The sequence below is a fragment of the Felis catus genome, chromosome A2 (genome assembly GCF_018350175.1).
Source record: "Felis catus isolate Fca126 chromosome A2, F.catus_Fca126_mat1.0, whole genome shotgun sequence".
NCBI classification, from domain to species: Eukaryota; Metazoa; Chordata; class Mammalia; order Carnivora; family Felidae; genus Felis; species Felis catus.
Window position 1 is genome coordinate 15317814 of NC_058369.1, and position 14351 is coordinate 15332164.

General features: G+C 47.5%; 1 protein-coding gene across 12 annotated transcripts in view; it reads left to right on the forward strand.

The window, feature by feature from the left end:
• Positions 1–14351, forward strand: part of LARS2 (leucyl-tRNA synthetase 2, mitochondrial) — a 195581-nt gene that overhangs the window by 76063 nt on the left and 105167 nt on the right. For 11 of the 12 annotated variants that reach the window (XM_045049135.1, XM_045049134.1, XM_045049137.1 and 8 more), the window contains one exon: positions 9253–9342. In XM_045049135.1, coding sequence (XP_044905070.1) covers positions 9253–9342 — 90 coding nt within the window. Of the gene's footprint in view, positions 1–6436; positions 6581–9252; positions 9343–12237; positions 12468–14351 lie in introns of those variants that run through there. The other variant, XM_045049146.1, reaches the window with a different exon arrangement.

Genomic DNA, 14351 nt, shown 5'->3' on the forward strand with positions numbered 1-14351 from the left:
GGTCAGTGTCATCCTGAGACAACCCCATGTCTGTTTATGTTGGCGTTTTTTTCCCCTGGTATTCTTTTTATTTTTTTCATTATATAATTGGAGCCATAAAATACACTCAATTTTGTATCAAGTATCATATTCTCATGTCATTAAACGTTACATCGAGTTTATGTAAGGATATAATATTTAAGCCATTTCATTTGTTCTAGCTTTAGTGAACCTTGTACAGATATTCAGATAGAAAGACATCTTATGTAAGCATTTATAACACAAGTTTAAATATATGTGGCACATGTTTGGTTCATATAGCTCTCCCTGCTTTGAAAACACTCGTCACGAATGTCTTGTTAAAAAAGTCAAGGTGACATTGAGGGGTGCCTGGGTGGCTCAGTTGGTTGAGTGTCTGACTTCGGCTCGGTTGTGATCTCACGGTTTGTGAGTTCGAACCCCATATCGGGCTCTGTCCCGACAGCTTAGGGCCTGGAGCCTCCTTCAGATTCTGTCTCCCTCTCTCTCTCTGCCTGTTCCCCATTCGCGCTCTGTCTCCCTCTCTCTCAATAATAAATACACATGAAATAAAAAGTCAAGGTGACATTGAGAGGAAGAAAGCTTTTGAAGCAGTGCAGATACTGAGTCACGTAGACCCGTGTTTGGATCGTCATTTTGCCTCCTTGTAGCCACGCCACCTTAAACGGGTTACTGTGGGTCTCCATTCTCTGGTCTGTAAGATGATTATTTTACTCACTCGACAGCCACTTACTAAATATCCACTGCCCCAGGTAGTGTTCTAGGCACTTGGAATACATCAGTGGGAGGAAAAAAGACAACACTCTTTGTTCCACAGAGGAACCTTGAAACCAGTGGACTGGGGGTCAGGGGAGGAAGGGAGACAAAATGGGTGATAAACATAATAAATAAGTAATGAAGTATGATAGAAGGTCTTAAGTGGGGGCTCCAGGGTGGCTCAATCAGTTAATCATCCGACTCAGCTCAGGTTGTGATCTCCCAGTTCACGGGATCAAGCCCCACGTCGGACTCTGTGCTGATGGTGTGGAGCCTGCTTGGGATTCTCTGTCTCCACCCCCCTCTGCCCCTCCCCCTGCTTGTGCACTTGCTCTCTCTCTCTCTCTCTCAAAATAAATCAATAAACATTAAAAAAAAAAAAAGGCCATAAGCGCTATGAAAAGAAAAAAGGTAGAACAGGGTAAGGGCAGGCAGGAGGACCAGGAGCGAACTGCAGTTTGAAATAGGGGGCTCAGGCCCCTGCTGCGATTACCAGAGAGACTGACTCCTGGCATCGTAATAAGAACCGAACGACGGGCTCCTGAACGGCCCAGACCGAGTCCCAGTACTCCGTCAGGGCCAGGGAAATGCTTGCCCGCTGTTGTTACTCCTGAAAGGACAGTCACCCCGATTCCTTGATGTGATTCCTTCCGTATTCCCTCATTCCGCTCCCTTTTACCCAGACCTCCTGGGAGCGCGTGTTCGAGTCCGTCCAGGCACAGCCAGGCAGGCCAGGGTGTACTTTTCAAGGTGCCGTTTCACTCCCTGATGTCCCTCTGAGTCGAGAGGCCTGGGTTTCGGTTTCCCTTCTGCACGCCCCCCACCAAGTTGGGCAGTCCCCCCCCCGCCCCCGCCCCGGCCCCCTGCCCTGGCCGAGTGTGTAAACTAGCGTGCACAGCGCCCGCCTCAGAGAGCTGCCGTGGGGAGTGAGATGAGAGGGGGGGAAAGACCAGTGTGGGGAGCGCAGAGCTGTGCACAGACGTGTCCTGTCACGTGCTAAGACCCCACCCCCCCGGCCGGGGCTGTGCTGTGCCATCTGAATCCGCTTTCTCTGCCCCGCTCCTGCCTGAGGTCCCTGTTAGAAGCATCTAAGCGAGGCCTTAGGCACCTTCCTTGTCACTCTCTTCCCCTTGTTGGCTTGGCACAGCCTTTCTTCCTAGAAGCGTTTCTCCTCCGGGCAGAGAAGTGAGCTGTCAGAAAGTCCGACATGTTTTTAACATTTCTTTTTTTTTTAATTTCTTTTTTAACGTTTATTTATTATTGAGAGACAGAGAGAGACAGAGCATGAGCATGGGAGAGGCAGAGAGAGAGGGAGACACAGAATCCAAAGCAGGCTCCAGGCTCCGAGCTGTCAGCACAGAGCTGGACGCGGGGCTTGAACTCACGAACCACGAGATCATGACCTGAGCTGAAGTCAGACGCTTAACCGACTAAGCCACCGAGGCACCCTGAGTCCGACGTGTTTTTAAGCAGCCGACCATTGAGCACAGCTAGTTACCCAATCTGGTTGCCGTACCTGTTGTCACAAAGGCGGGTTTCAGGTGGTCACTTCTTATTGTGTCCCGACTGTGTCTGTCTTGGGAAGGCAGAGAGGGCAAGGACTGACTGAGAACGGAGGGTATCTGCTGTGGGCAGGACGGGCATCCAGGCAGGCGGGTGGAGAGATCCCTCTTAGAAAAGGACACTGGAGACCTTGCTAGAAATCACCTATCCAGGGGCACCTGGGTGTGTCAGCAGTCAGTTAAGCATCCGACTTCAGCTCAGGTCATGATCTCATAGTTTGTGGGTTCGAGCCCCACGTCGGGCTCTGTGCTGACAGCTTGGGGCCTGCTTGGGATTCCTTGTCTCCCTCTCTCACTCTGCCCCTCCTCTGCTCCCACTCTCTCTCTCTCTCTCTCTCTCAAAAATAAATAGTAAACATAAAAAAAAAAAAAAGAAATCTCCTATTGACTCGATTGTGCCCTTGGCTCCCGTCAAAGCTTGATTAAATTCTGTGAAGACAGGAAGGCAGGACTAGATCCTGTCTCTCATGCAGCATTTTGGAGGGAGATGTGTTGGGGGTGGGGGGAACCTCTTTGCGGGGATTCTCAACTCCGGCTGCACGTGAAGTTTCCGGGGCAGGGGTGGGACCCAGGCACCAGGAGCTGCTACTGCTCCTTCCCACGGTGCCGCCAAGTTCAAGAACCAGTGCTAAGTTTGGTGGACTTAATACAGGGGTGGCTGTTAATGTCCCACTCGGGCAGATTTCCCCCCTCTTCCTTTTGCCAGCACGGCAGGTGCACGGAACTGTGGACTGGAGCCTTGAACCAGCACCAGTGAGGAACATCTAATACAGCCTGGATTTTTTTTTTTTTTTTGTCTTAAGCTGCACAATGTGAATCCTGAGGCTGGCTTCTCTGGCCTTTGAGCTATGCTATACTTTCAGAACCCCTTCCCTCTAGAACTGGAGAAACAGAGAAGGAATAAAAAAGACGAGGTCATTACCATACATTTCCCTTGGCTCCGTTGCAATAAGGACCAGAGGTCAAAAATGCCTGGTAGGAAAGATCAGTCTTTCAAAAGGGCCGTGGGCCCCTCTCTCCTCCATTTCCAGCCTTCATTGTTTGGAAGGCAGGAGGCCCACAGACCGGGGAGAGGTGGCAAATGCCTTGTCGCTGGAAAGCGTGACACGTGGTGGTTGCTTGCCTTTCTTACCAGCGTACGTGGCCGCCAAACGTCGGACGAACATGCCGCCTTAGGTTTTTGTGTCATTGGTTGGATCCTGATAGCTACCCTGAATAAGGTGAGGTTGCAAGGCAGACGATGCATGATGGCTTTGCGTGATGTCAGCTGTTCTGTGATCTGGGACCGATGCCTGTCAGGGACGCCAAGGGACCAAGGAACAGAGACCCAAGTACACCCTGCTGGAGCAGAGGGGCGTTGGGGAGGTGACCTATCTGGCTCTCCCTGCCTGGGGTGGGTGTGCCCGAGAGGTGACGGAACGGCCGCGTGCAGAGTACTCCATCTGGTCATGTGTTGGCCCTTCCCCTCTTAAAGGCCACCTCTTTTTAGTCACAAGGCCGATATTTGGGAAGGGATAGCGATGGTGAGTGACAGTGACTTAGGTCCTCCGCTCTCCCTTTCGCCTTGTCCCAGCGGCCCCCGCCTCTGAGTGTGTGATAACGAGGCCAGTCTCACTGCTCCACGACACGCCCTGGGCCAAGCCAAGGGACGTGGCATCGGCCACCTCACCCACGTGGCCAGCACGCGCTCCGCAAACATTACTGCGTTTGTCCTCTCAGGTGGGATCCGTTACCCCAGTGTTCTCGACGGGGACACCTGGCTAGAGTCACAAAGCTAATGTCGATATGAGGACTCGAACCCGAGTCGGTTGGCTTCCAAGTGGTACGTCTTTCCCGTAGATCAGGCTCTCTCAGACTCTACTTGTGAGCAGCATAAGCCTGAGGAGACCTTCCGTGAGGTACATGGAAGGTGACTGACTGCCCGGATTCTTCCTTTACAGACCAAAAGCTGGTGTATGTCACGAACAGACAGGAAAGTAGGCCCAGTCTTCTTAGGCTTCGTCATGGCTAAATCACTGTGTAACAGGAGCTCCTGGCAAGGCCGATTTTGTTATTAACTCGTGTGCCTTGTGAGCTATGGGAGGCAGGCCTCAAAGGATGATGTTTGCTTTTTTTTTTTTTTATTTTTTTTCATGTTTACTTATTTATTTATTTTTTTTTCGAGAGAGAGAGAGAGAGAGAGAAAGAGAGACCGAGTGCGAGCAGGGGAGGGGCAGAGAGAGAGGGAGACACAGAATCCGAAGCAGGCTCCAGGCTCCGAGCTGTCAGCATAGCGCCCGACGCGGGCCTTGAACTCAGGAACCGTGAGATCTTGACCTGAGCTGAAGTCAGACACTTAACCGACTGAGCCACCCAGGCGCCCCAAAGGATGATGTTCGGAGCCTCACCTGTGTTCTGAGGGAGCACACCTCCTGCACTGGGCTCTCTGTTTTGCCGTGAGTGTGCAAAATACTTTAATGCTAAAAACCCGGTATCGTAAAATGGAAAATTGCAGCATGGAGGAATGAGTCCAGTTGAGATCCTCGATTCATAAATTTAGTCTCCTGACAGCTAGATTGTGCTTTCTGGAGTTCGGGGGGAAATAAAAGTCAACACCTTTATGTAGATCTACGTGGAGTACGGTTGAATTGCAGCTGTTTTTGGAGCTATAACTTTGAATTACTTGGTTTTGTTATAAAAACGAGTTTACAGCAACATGGGTGTTGGCTTGTTTGGAAAACAGGGCAGAGGAAAGCAGGGGAACGAAAAGGGGCTTGGAACACGGTGAACATCCTTCGCTTGACCTCTCAGGTGGTCTCACGTCGGGGGGGGGGGGAGTTTTTTACCAGGTTGGCACCGCCCCCCCCAGCTTGCGGGCATCTATGGTTGACAGGCCCACGGACACAGGGCTCCCCCTTGGGGTCACTGGCAACGCTGGGCCTGGAGGGGGGCCAGATTCCAACAGACGTTTATTTAAACTCTTATCTATTCAGCAACTGTCTCGTGGGAGGGGGTAAACTGATGTTGTATCAAGAAAAACTGTCTGCCTCTCCAATTTCAAAAGAGGAAATTTATTACGTGAAGTCATTACGTGAGATTTGCCAAGTCAGAAAACTACTTGGAGGCATACCATGTGATTTCAAATTTAGATCGCAGAATCAATCACTCGTTTCTCGGTGAGTAGCACTTTGCATACAGAGCGGGGTTGCAGACTTGATAGGTCTCTCTGCCTGTTGGTCTTGGAGTTGGTAGAAGGGTGGGGAGTTGGGTCCCACCACATAATTCCGGTGTACCTGAGAGACGTACTTCACAGAGATGCGCTCCCACCAGCTGGAGAGGGCAAGCCAAGTTAATTTACTTTGTTTCCACTTTTAGGGCTCTTTCTGGAATGCCCAGTAGAGAGTTGCTTTTGTTCACTGTCTCTTCATCTGCCTGCACAGGGTTTCTCCCCTTGGTACCGGTGACCTTCTGAGCTAAATAAGTTTTTGTTCTGGGGACCGTCTTGTGCATTGTAGGGTCCTGCCACCACACTAGAGTAGTGCCAGAGATGTTTCCAGGCATTATCAGATGTCCCTGGGGAGAGGATGGTCTGTGTTGACAACTCTTTTCTTGGGAGAAGGAAGGAAGCAAGGGCTGTTAACAACTGCAATCCAGCCGAACCCCACATAGATCTACGTAAAGGTGTCGACTTTTATATCCCCTTGAACTCCGACCCCTCCCCCCAAAGACCTTTGTCTGCAGGAGTGGGATTTAAGTAAATAGTTCCCCAAACATGAAATTTCTAGCCAGTTGGCCAAAGTTTTTAAAGCGGTTTAATTCCATCAAGATGTCTTTGATGATTTTCACTGAGATGAGGCATCAGACACCCAGAAATAGTTATTGGGATTTGGGGGGGAGGGGGTCTTTTAAATTAGCAAATCAAGAAAGGTTCCAGAAGGGTTCTGTGACTTTTTTGGGAAATGCATTTCTCTTCTTGTTTTTTTTTTTTTTTTCCTTCTTATATTTAGTTTTGAGAGAGAGACAGAGCACGAGTGAGGGAGGGGCAGAGAGAGAGGGAGACACAGAATCCCAAGCAGGCTCCAGGCTCTGAGCTGTGAACACAGAGCCCGACGTGGGCCTCGAACTCATGAACCGCGAGATCTTGACCTGAGCCGAAGTCGGACGCTTCACGGGCTGAGCCACCCCGGCGCCCCTCAGGAAATGTGTTTCTGAGCCGGGTTCAGCATGTTTGTGGTTCTCACGGGCCTGGCTTCTGGGGAAGCCTGGTGAGTGCTAGTTCGGGCGTCTCTTCATGAGCAGAGTGCATGCTATTGAAGGTGCCGGCTGGGCCCTGTGGGCAGCAGATGGGAGTAAACGGGCAGGAGGGCATATCCTGTCCTCAGGATCTCCTCTGGGCAGGCGACGCGGGGGGACAGTGGGAACGAGGTGAACACGTGTTGAAATCCAACTGTCGGGAGTGGATTATGGTCCTTGGAGCAGTGGTTTTCAAGCTGTACTCTTAGCAGCTGACGTTACTTGTTTTTCAAACAATATGCGCAGAAACCCAATATAAATACAATGGATCAGAGCCAAGTTTGAGGCCAAGGGCGCAAGAAGGGGGCCCAGAGTCCCTTATCCCTCGCCTCACCTCGCCTCACCTTCCCTCATTTCTGAGAACGCGCCTTGCGTTACTCGTCTGACTGAAAGGCTAGTGCTTGGTTGGATAGTGATCTTTTTTTTTTTTTTTCCCCGACTGGATCTATTGTCTTTTTTTCTAGTAAAAGTAATTTTCAAAACCATAAATCAAGATGAAGATAATAATGATGTTCCATTGCTGTTTAATTTTTCTCTCAACATGGAGGCAGATTCAGGGGCTGAGAACATAACACATGTACATACACATGTATATGTATATATATTCGTTTGAAGTATTTTGATATTCTATTATGAAAAACTTAAATGTATAGAAAAATAGAGGGGTGTCTGGGTAGTTTAGGCAGTTGAGTGTCCGACTTCGGCTCAGGTCATGATCTCACGGTTCATGAGTTTGATCCCCACATCCGGCTCACTGCTGTCAGCCCAGAGCCAGGTTCGGATCTTCTGTCCCCCTCTTTCAGCCCCTCCCCTGCTTCCACTCTCCCCTAATTAATTAACTAATTAATTAATAGAGAAAAGAGAACTGTCTTTCCCTCAGTGTAACAGTTGTCATTATCTTGGTCACATTTGCTTTATGTCTTTCCTTAAACTAATGGATAAGAATTTTAAAAGACGTTCACAGTAACAAGGTCTGGGAGTATTTGTACCCAGTTCCCCCACCCCCCACCCGCCCCCTGCCCCAGTTCATCTTGTGGACCATTGTGATTTGAATTTAATTTGTGAAACCTACATGAGGGATACAAATTTGATTCAGCACGCAAGCGTTCTTGGCGTCTGTGTAGTTTATTTTTCATTCAACAGTGCTTTGGGGATGCCTCAACCTGAGCAAAATGAAACGTACTAGAACATTGCTCCTGCCCTGGGTTTTGTTAGAAAATGGGAGTTCTTAGGTGGCTTATCTGGAAAATGGGTGGTGTGTGCCACGCCTGCAAGGTCTGGGGTGGGCAGGTGGCGGGGTGGACAAACGATAATAAAATATCAGATGAATTTGGAGGTTTGGGGGAACAAGCCCTCCCATAGTGTGCTGGTCCCATTCTGGAGTTGGCAGAGTGCTTTGTGCATGATGTCCCTGCAGACCTGATGTCCTAGGGCCTCGGGACTGTATTGTGTGGGTCACAGCCTTGGCATGGCATGGGGCCAGCCCACCAGGGGACAGCTCTAGTGTGAGCAAAGCCGTTACACCAGTGGGTTATTCACTACCTGCCTTGCAACTGGGAGTGGAGGAGTGATCAGAGTTGAATTCCTTGTTTTCTCAGAGTTTACTGTGCTATTTTAGCACATAAAAGGACCCAGGAATCTTACATGAGAAAAAATAGCCCATTGGGGGTTCCAGGAGATTAGCTGACACCTTGCCGGGTTCCTGTCACACTGGCCCTCCCATCCTGAGTTTTCAACTCTCTCTTCATTCATTCATTCATTCATTCAAAGAAAGATGGAGTTATATGCACTTTTGATAGAAGTATGCCTTGTATCAGTAGTCCATCCCAAATGGAACGATTTGGCCCTACCCTGCATTCATTTCTATGTTAGCTATTTTCTTGAAGTTCAAGAGCACTAGAAAAGAAACAATGTGGTATAGTGTAAGGGTTTTACGCTTACTTGAATTTATCAACATAGAGCTTGGTTAATCAGTAACTTATTTTTAAAGATTCTATAGCAAATGTGTTCTCAGGGCAGAAAACAGATTTTTGGAACCTCGGATTTAGGCTTGGAAATACAAGCCAGGTGATTTCTCACTAAGTTTAATTTCTAATAATGATTTTAATGGGTCTTCCTAAACCAGGCAACAGCCTGAGTCACGGAATATAAATGAGTCTGAAGGAGCTTCCAGGTCCCAGTTATACGTAGAAACACAAGATTTGTTTTCAAATGAGCGTCCTACTGAAGCAGGCAGATATTCGTCTTGAATTCTGTGATTGCTTTTAAAATGAACTATGTTCACGAATTAGCATCACGATTCCCAAAATACGTGCTGACAAAAATGGTGATACCCAATTTCATACAGTGTAATTCATCTGTTACTTGCATGGATGGGGGGAGAGGTGTGCAGAAACTGTCAGTTTCTTTTCATTAAACTGACCCTGGGAAAGGTAGGGGTGGCGTTTCAGCAACTCCTTTCTTTCCAGAATGAATTGCGTCTTCCCTCACTTTACGAATTGGTAGAAAATATGTAAGTTGGTAAATATTTTTGCGGTGTGATCGCTTTTCAAAATTGAATCGCGAGGCCAACGCATCTGTTGATACTGATGTGAGGGGGAAGGTTTACAATGGCCTGTGACTGATTTTTCCTCCTCTTTGGCAGGAAATAACTACATGTTTGCCAGATTACTACAAGTGGACTCAGTACCTCTTTATTAAACTCTATGAGGCTGGACTGGCCTATCAAAAGGAGGTAAGTTAAAGATAGCTGCATTTTATTTTATTTTATTTTATTTTATTTTATTTTATTTTATTTTATTTTATTTTATTTTAATTAATTGTAATTTTATTATTTATTTACTGTGAGAAAGAGAGCATAAGTGAGTAAGGAGGGGCAGAGAGAGAGAATCCCAGGAGGGACAGAGAGAAAGAGAGAGAAACAGGGCTTGCGTTTTACCCAAAGTGGGGCTTGTGCTCTACCCGACGTGGGACTCGAACTCATGAATTATGAGATCGTGACCTGAGCCGAAGTCAGTGCTTAACGACTGAGCCACCCAGGCACCCAAAGTTACCTGCATTAAAGAATTTTTTTATCTCCTCAGTCTTACTAGAGCACATCGTTGCTAATTAGCATACAGACCCTGTTTGCATAGGAGCAATGAAAATGAGCACTACCTCAAGTTCATGAAATCATTTTTAGCAGACCCAGAGAGTAACTACTGTCTGGCTTAGCACGGTGCCTCCAGAACGGGGCTGGGGCTTCTTAATTCTACCACAGAGTATCTGGTGCCGATAATAACATCATGGAGGGAGCATCGGCAGAGCGGAAGTTTCTCTACTCTTAGCTCAGCTAGGAGTGCCGGCTGGGCGACCTCACTCCAGGAATTGTGGTTTGTCATCTGCTAAAAGGGTGATAGCATCTCCCTTGCATGGCCTTGGGAAGATCAGAGGTGCTGTTGATTTTTTTTTTTTATTTTTTAAAAATTTTTTTACGTTTATTTATTTTTGAGACAGAGACAGAGCATGAACGGGGGAGGGGCAGAGAGAGAGGGAGACACAGAATCGGAAGCAGGCTCCAGGCTCTGAGCCGTCAGCCCAGGGCCCGACGCGGGGCTCGAACTCACAGACCGCGAGATCGTGACCTGAGCCGAAGTCGGACGCCTAACCGACTGAGCCACCCAGGCGCCCCCAGAGGTTCTGTTTAAAGAACAGCTATCATAGTGCCTGCACATCGTGGTCTCCCAAGAAACGGAGGGGCTTTTACTGCAGGGGCTCAGTAATGGTGGATAAGCCTCAGATGCTGAGAGAGAGGGAAACACTGCCATAGTGTGGCCGGGTGCTGTACTCTCCAGTATAGTAGTCGCTAGCAGCGTGTGGTTGTTGATATTTAAAGTAATTCAGATGGAATAATATTAATAACGGTCCTCAGTCACCAGCCACGTTCATGCGCTAGTAAGCTAGTATTGAATAGCACAGACACGGAACATTTCCATCGAAACAGAATGACCTACCAGCTGCACTGGTCTAGCCAATTCAGAAGTAACAAGTAGAAAATCCATTGTCCCTTTACGTTTGAGTCCTTCTCCTCTGACCAGAGGGATTTCATGACATAGAATCACATTTGCTTTTCTGCGGTCACATCACACAGCTGGGTCTTGCGGTGCACAGAACTTACGTAAGTGTTCTGTTTGAAGTTGAACAGTTTTTAGGGTGGTAGGGAGACCAACGCAGAAGCCTCGTGGTGAAGTTCAGAATAAAACCAAAATGCCGTAAACCTTGACGTCAACATCGTATGGCTGACCAAAATCAGGAGGTGAAACTGGGGAAGAGAAGTAGAAGCCAGCGTGAGGTGGTCCCTTTATGGTTCATAACAAGGAGGCATAGATCAGGAACTAGAGCTGTACGTCCGTTTTCTCATAGTTAGAAAGGTAGCTATGAAAGGTCAAGGTAGCAAAGACCCAAGAATGAGAAGAGGGGTTGGGGGTGGGAAGAGGGCTGAATGACCATGCGGAGTATCTCGTTTCATGGGTCAGTAGAACTGTCTAAAGATAATCTGTCAAAACTGAAGTGTAGTTTTATTAAAGTTACGATGGTAAACACCAGAAGAACTAACTGCGTGGAGGCTGCTCAAAGTGGGGGAATATTTTAATACCCATTTAAGATCGTTATGAGTGTTCTTTTTTGATACTCCGCCCAAACTCAACAAGCATTGGTTTCTTAGAGGTGAGTTGTGGTGTTAAATCTGAAACATCAGTGAACTTTTGTACTCTTCCATTATGATGCATCCGTCTGTCCTGCACGCTGGGTGGATTTTATTTTTTTTACCCACACATACTCCTGTAACATCACACATTGGTCACTTGGAAAACACCGGTAGGTGTAGTGAGTGACGTAGATCTTCCAAATGTTGACATGTTTCACCCCAGGAATATCATCAGAAGAGTTTTTAAGTGGTAGGAAGCTGTGAAGTTCATGGTGGCCGGATACGAGTTTTCTAAAATTCTGATTTTCACTTCATAGTTCAGATTTTATCATTGGCAGCAGAAACCATCCGTGGTTTTCCTTGGAGCAACAGGCTTGCTTTGTTTAATTTTGAGAAAACGTTTGTCAGACTCCTACGTGTCAATAACCATAGTTTATCGTTAGTCATTCTTTCACATGGAAACACAAGCTATTGAAAAAACTGGCTACTCCTTCCTGTTCACCACTCAGACAGTTGTGGCTGTGCTTTTTCCCCGAGACAACTGTCACTTTGTGTGGCCGCACTTCTTATGCCTGCGTCCCATTGCGTCGCAGAAAATACCAAGAGGACGTGTGTTCAAGTGTTAAAATGTAAGAATGTGAATACAGGGGGGCACCTGGGTGGCTCAGGCGGTGGGGCGTCCGACCTCGGCTCAGGTCATGATCTCACAGTTCATGAGTTTGAGCCCCGCGTCGGGCTCTGTGCTGACAGCTCAGCGCCGGGAGCCTGCTTCGGATTCTGCGTCTCCCTCTCTCTCTGCCGCTCCCCTGCTCATGCTCTGTCTCCATCTCAAAAATAAATAAACATTTAAAAATTAAAAACAAAAAGAATGTGAATACGTTTTATGGCTTTGTCAAGCACAGTATTAGTGAAACCGACTTTCCCCCCTTTCTGCTGAGTGCACAGTAGGGAAGGATCCAGTGACTGCTGGCAGAGTCTGGTGCCACCACCTTGATTCATGCTGAGGGCCGAAGGTCTCAGCCACCATGACGCTTGCACCATTGTTGCAGATGGGAACACAAGGAGAAAGGCAAACAGGGTGTTACTATTGTAACGAAAAGAGTTTTGATCTGCAGATCCCTGGCAAAGGGCCACGGGGACCCCCAGAGGTCACATTTGGAGAACGATTGTACAAAGTAAGCAGCCCCTACCCCGGCTCCCATCTTTAAGTTAAGAATATTAAAATGTTGATTATTTTAAAATACTATGTTGTTGAATAGATTGTAGTTTTTCGGAGAAAGTGTTGAGTCCCCATTAACATTTGGGATGAATTGACTGAGAATTTTGTGCAACTGGTCCATCCTGATGTTCAACCACTGTGGACTCTCCTGGGTCCATTTGATTTCTTTTAAAGTAAAGACTTAAGAAAAGTTGTTTAATGTTTATTTATTTTAGAAAGATAGTGTTTTTGTTGCTCGTTGTGGACTGAAAGGCTTTCGGTGTATTGATTTTTTTGTGTCCACTAAATTGTCATGATCTTAAGAAAAAATCATAAATAGAATACAAAAAACGCACACTTGCTGTATTGTTTGAAGATCAGTGTTAGCCCCAATCCGAGGTATTATTCCATGGGTCTCCTTTTATTGGAAAGCTATCTTCAAATTGGCTTTAACACCTAAAACATCTTGGTGTCCGTTGGCGTTCCATTCCTAGGGTTTATTTCAAAATATAAGCTTTTGAAATTAACATCAGAAAGCTAATTGACTTTAGAAAGCCTGCACATAGCATACTCTGTGAAGCGTATTTAGCCAAAAACAACCCGCATATTAATACCTTTCCTCTAATGGCATTGTTGTAACTTTTTTTGAAATAGGAAATAGCCTTAACCCTTAAAGACAGTTCTGCTTAGAAGCTGCACAAATGAACTTAGATTTAGGGAAAGCGTTTCAGCAGAGCATTACTAAACATAACTGTGGAGTGTTGCAGTCTTTTGTTCTTGACTCACCCCAGCCATCAAAATGCTCATTTCCTTTGCAAAAGGAATCTCTTCTTGCTCTTGCCAAACAAAAATATTTCCAGCCAAAAATATGAATATAAAGACCTCCGCTTGGCAGAATGTGAGTTTCACCTCTCTGGTTTAAAAGAAAAAAAATGTGGTGGATGCAGTTAGCGGGGAGGGTGCTGTATTATGCTTGGGCATTCTGGGGAATTATGGAGGCCACCTAATGTGTGGGTTTGTCTTTGGCCTCCTCCGTGATTTCGGAGGCGGCTGGTGACAGTGCTGATGGCACCCACCTGCGCTGGGTTTGCTGTGTGGCCTCGCGTTGGGGGAGCTACTGAGGGAAACACTGTACCAACAGGCGGCCTGTCCCGCTCTGCCCCCTCGTGGCTTTGGAAGGTGGTGACGGTAAATAACCGGTAGCCTTAGAAACCGTCCTCTCCGGATTCTGTCCAAGCCCAGGCCCCTCCTGGACGGAATGGAGCGAGATGGATTTTGAGAGTTCAGCCTTTTCATGCGATCTAGGTGGCGTTCCTTAATTACACATCGTTTTGTCAGGAAAAAAGCTAATGGACCTTAGAAAATCAATACCCTGAAACATCCTTCTGGAGCCTGAAGCTGCCTGAGAGCACACTCAGGAAAGGTTTTTGGGTAGTGTAAAAGCAGAGCCCGAGGAGAACGAAGCAAGGGAAATGGTGGAGAGTAGCCAAGCGCCCGAGGAGTGATGTGTGGGTCAGGAGACAAGGGTGCTAATGGAGGATGTGATCTAGAAGGGACTGGCACCCTGTGTGAAGGGTAAGACCCAGGAGGGGCAGAGGGAAGGAGCATCCTAGTAAAGGGAAGGAGGAGATTAGAAAGCAGGAGGTTTGGAACAGGAGGCACATCGGGGCGGCAGGTGTCACGCAGCTGCCGTGCCACAGAGAGGAGAAGTGATACGTGAGAATTGGAGGAGAAATTACCCCAAGAGTCTCCAACGGAGCCCGTGGTTGCCCACACCTCTGAGAACCCACGGGCCAAGAAGGGGAGGTGGGAGGAGGCAAAAATGATGGGACACCCCCCGTTATTGCAGAGAATCGATCCT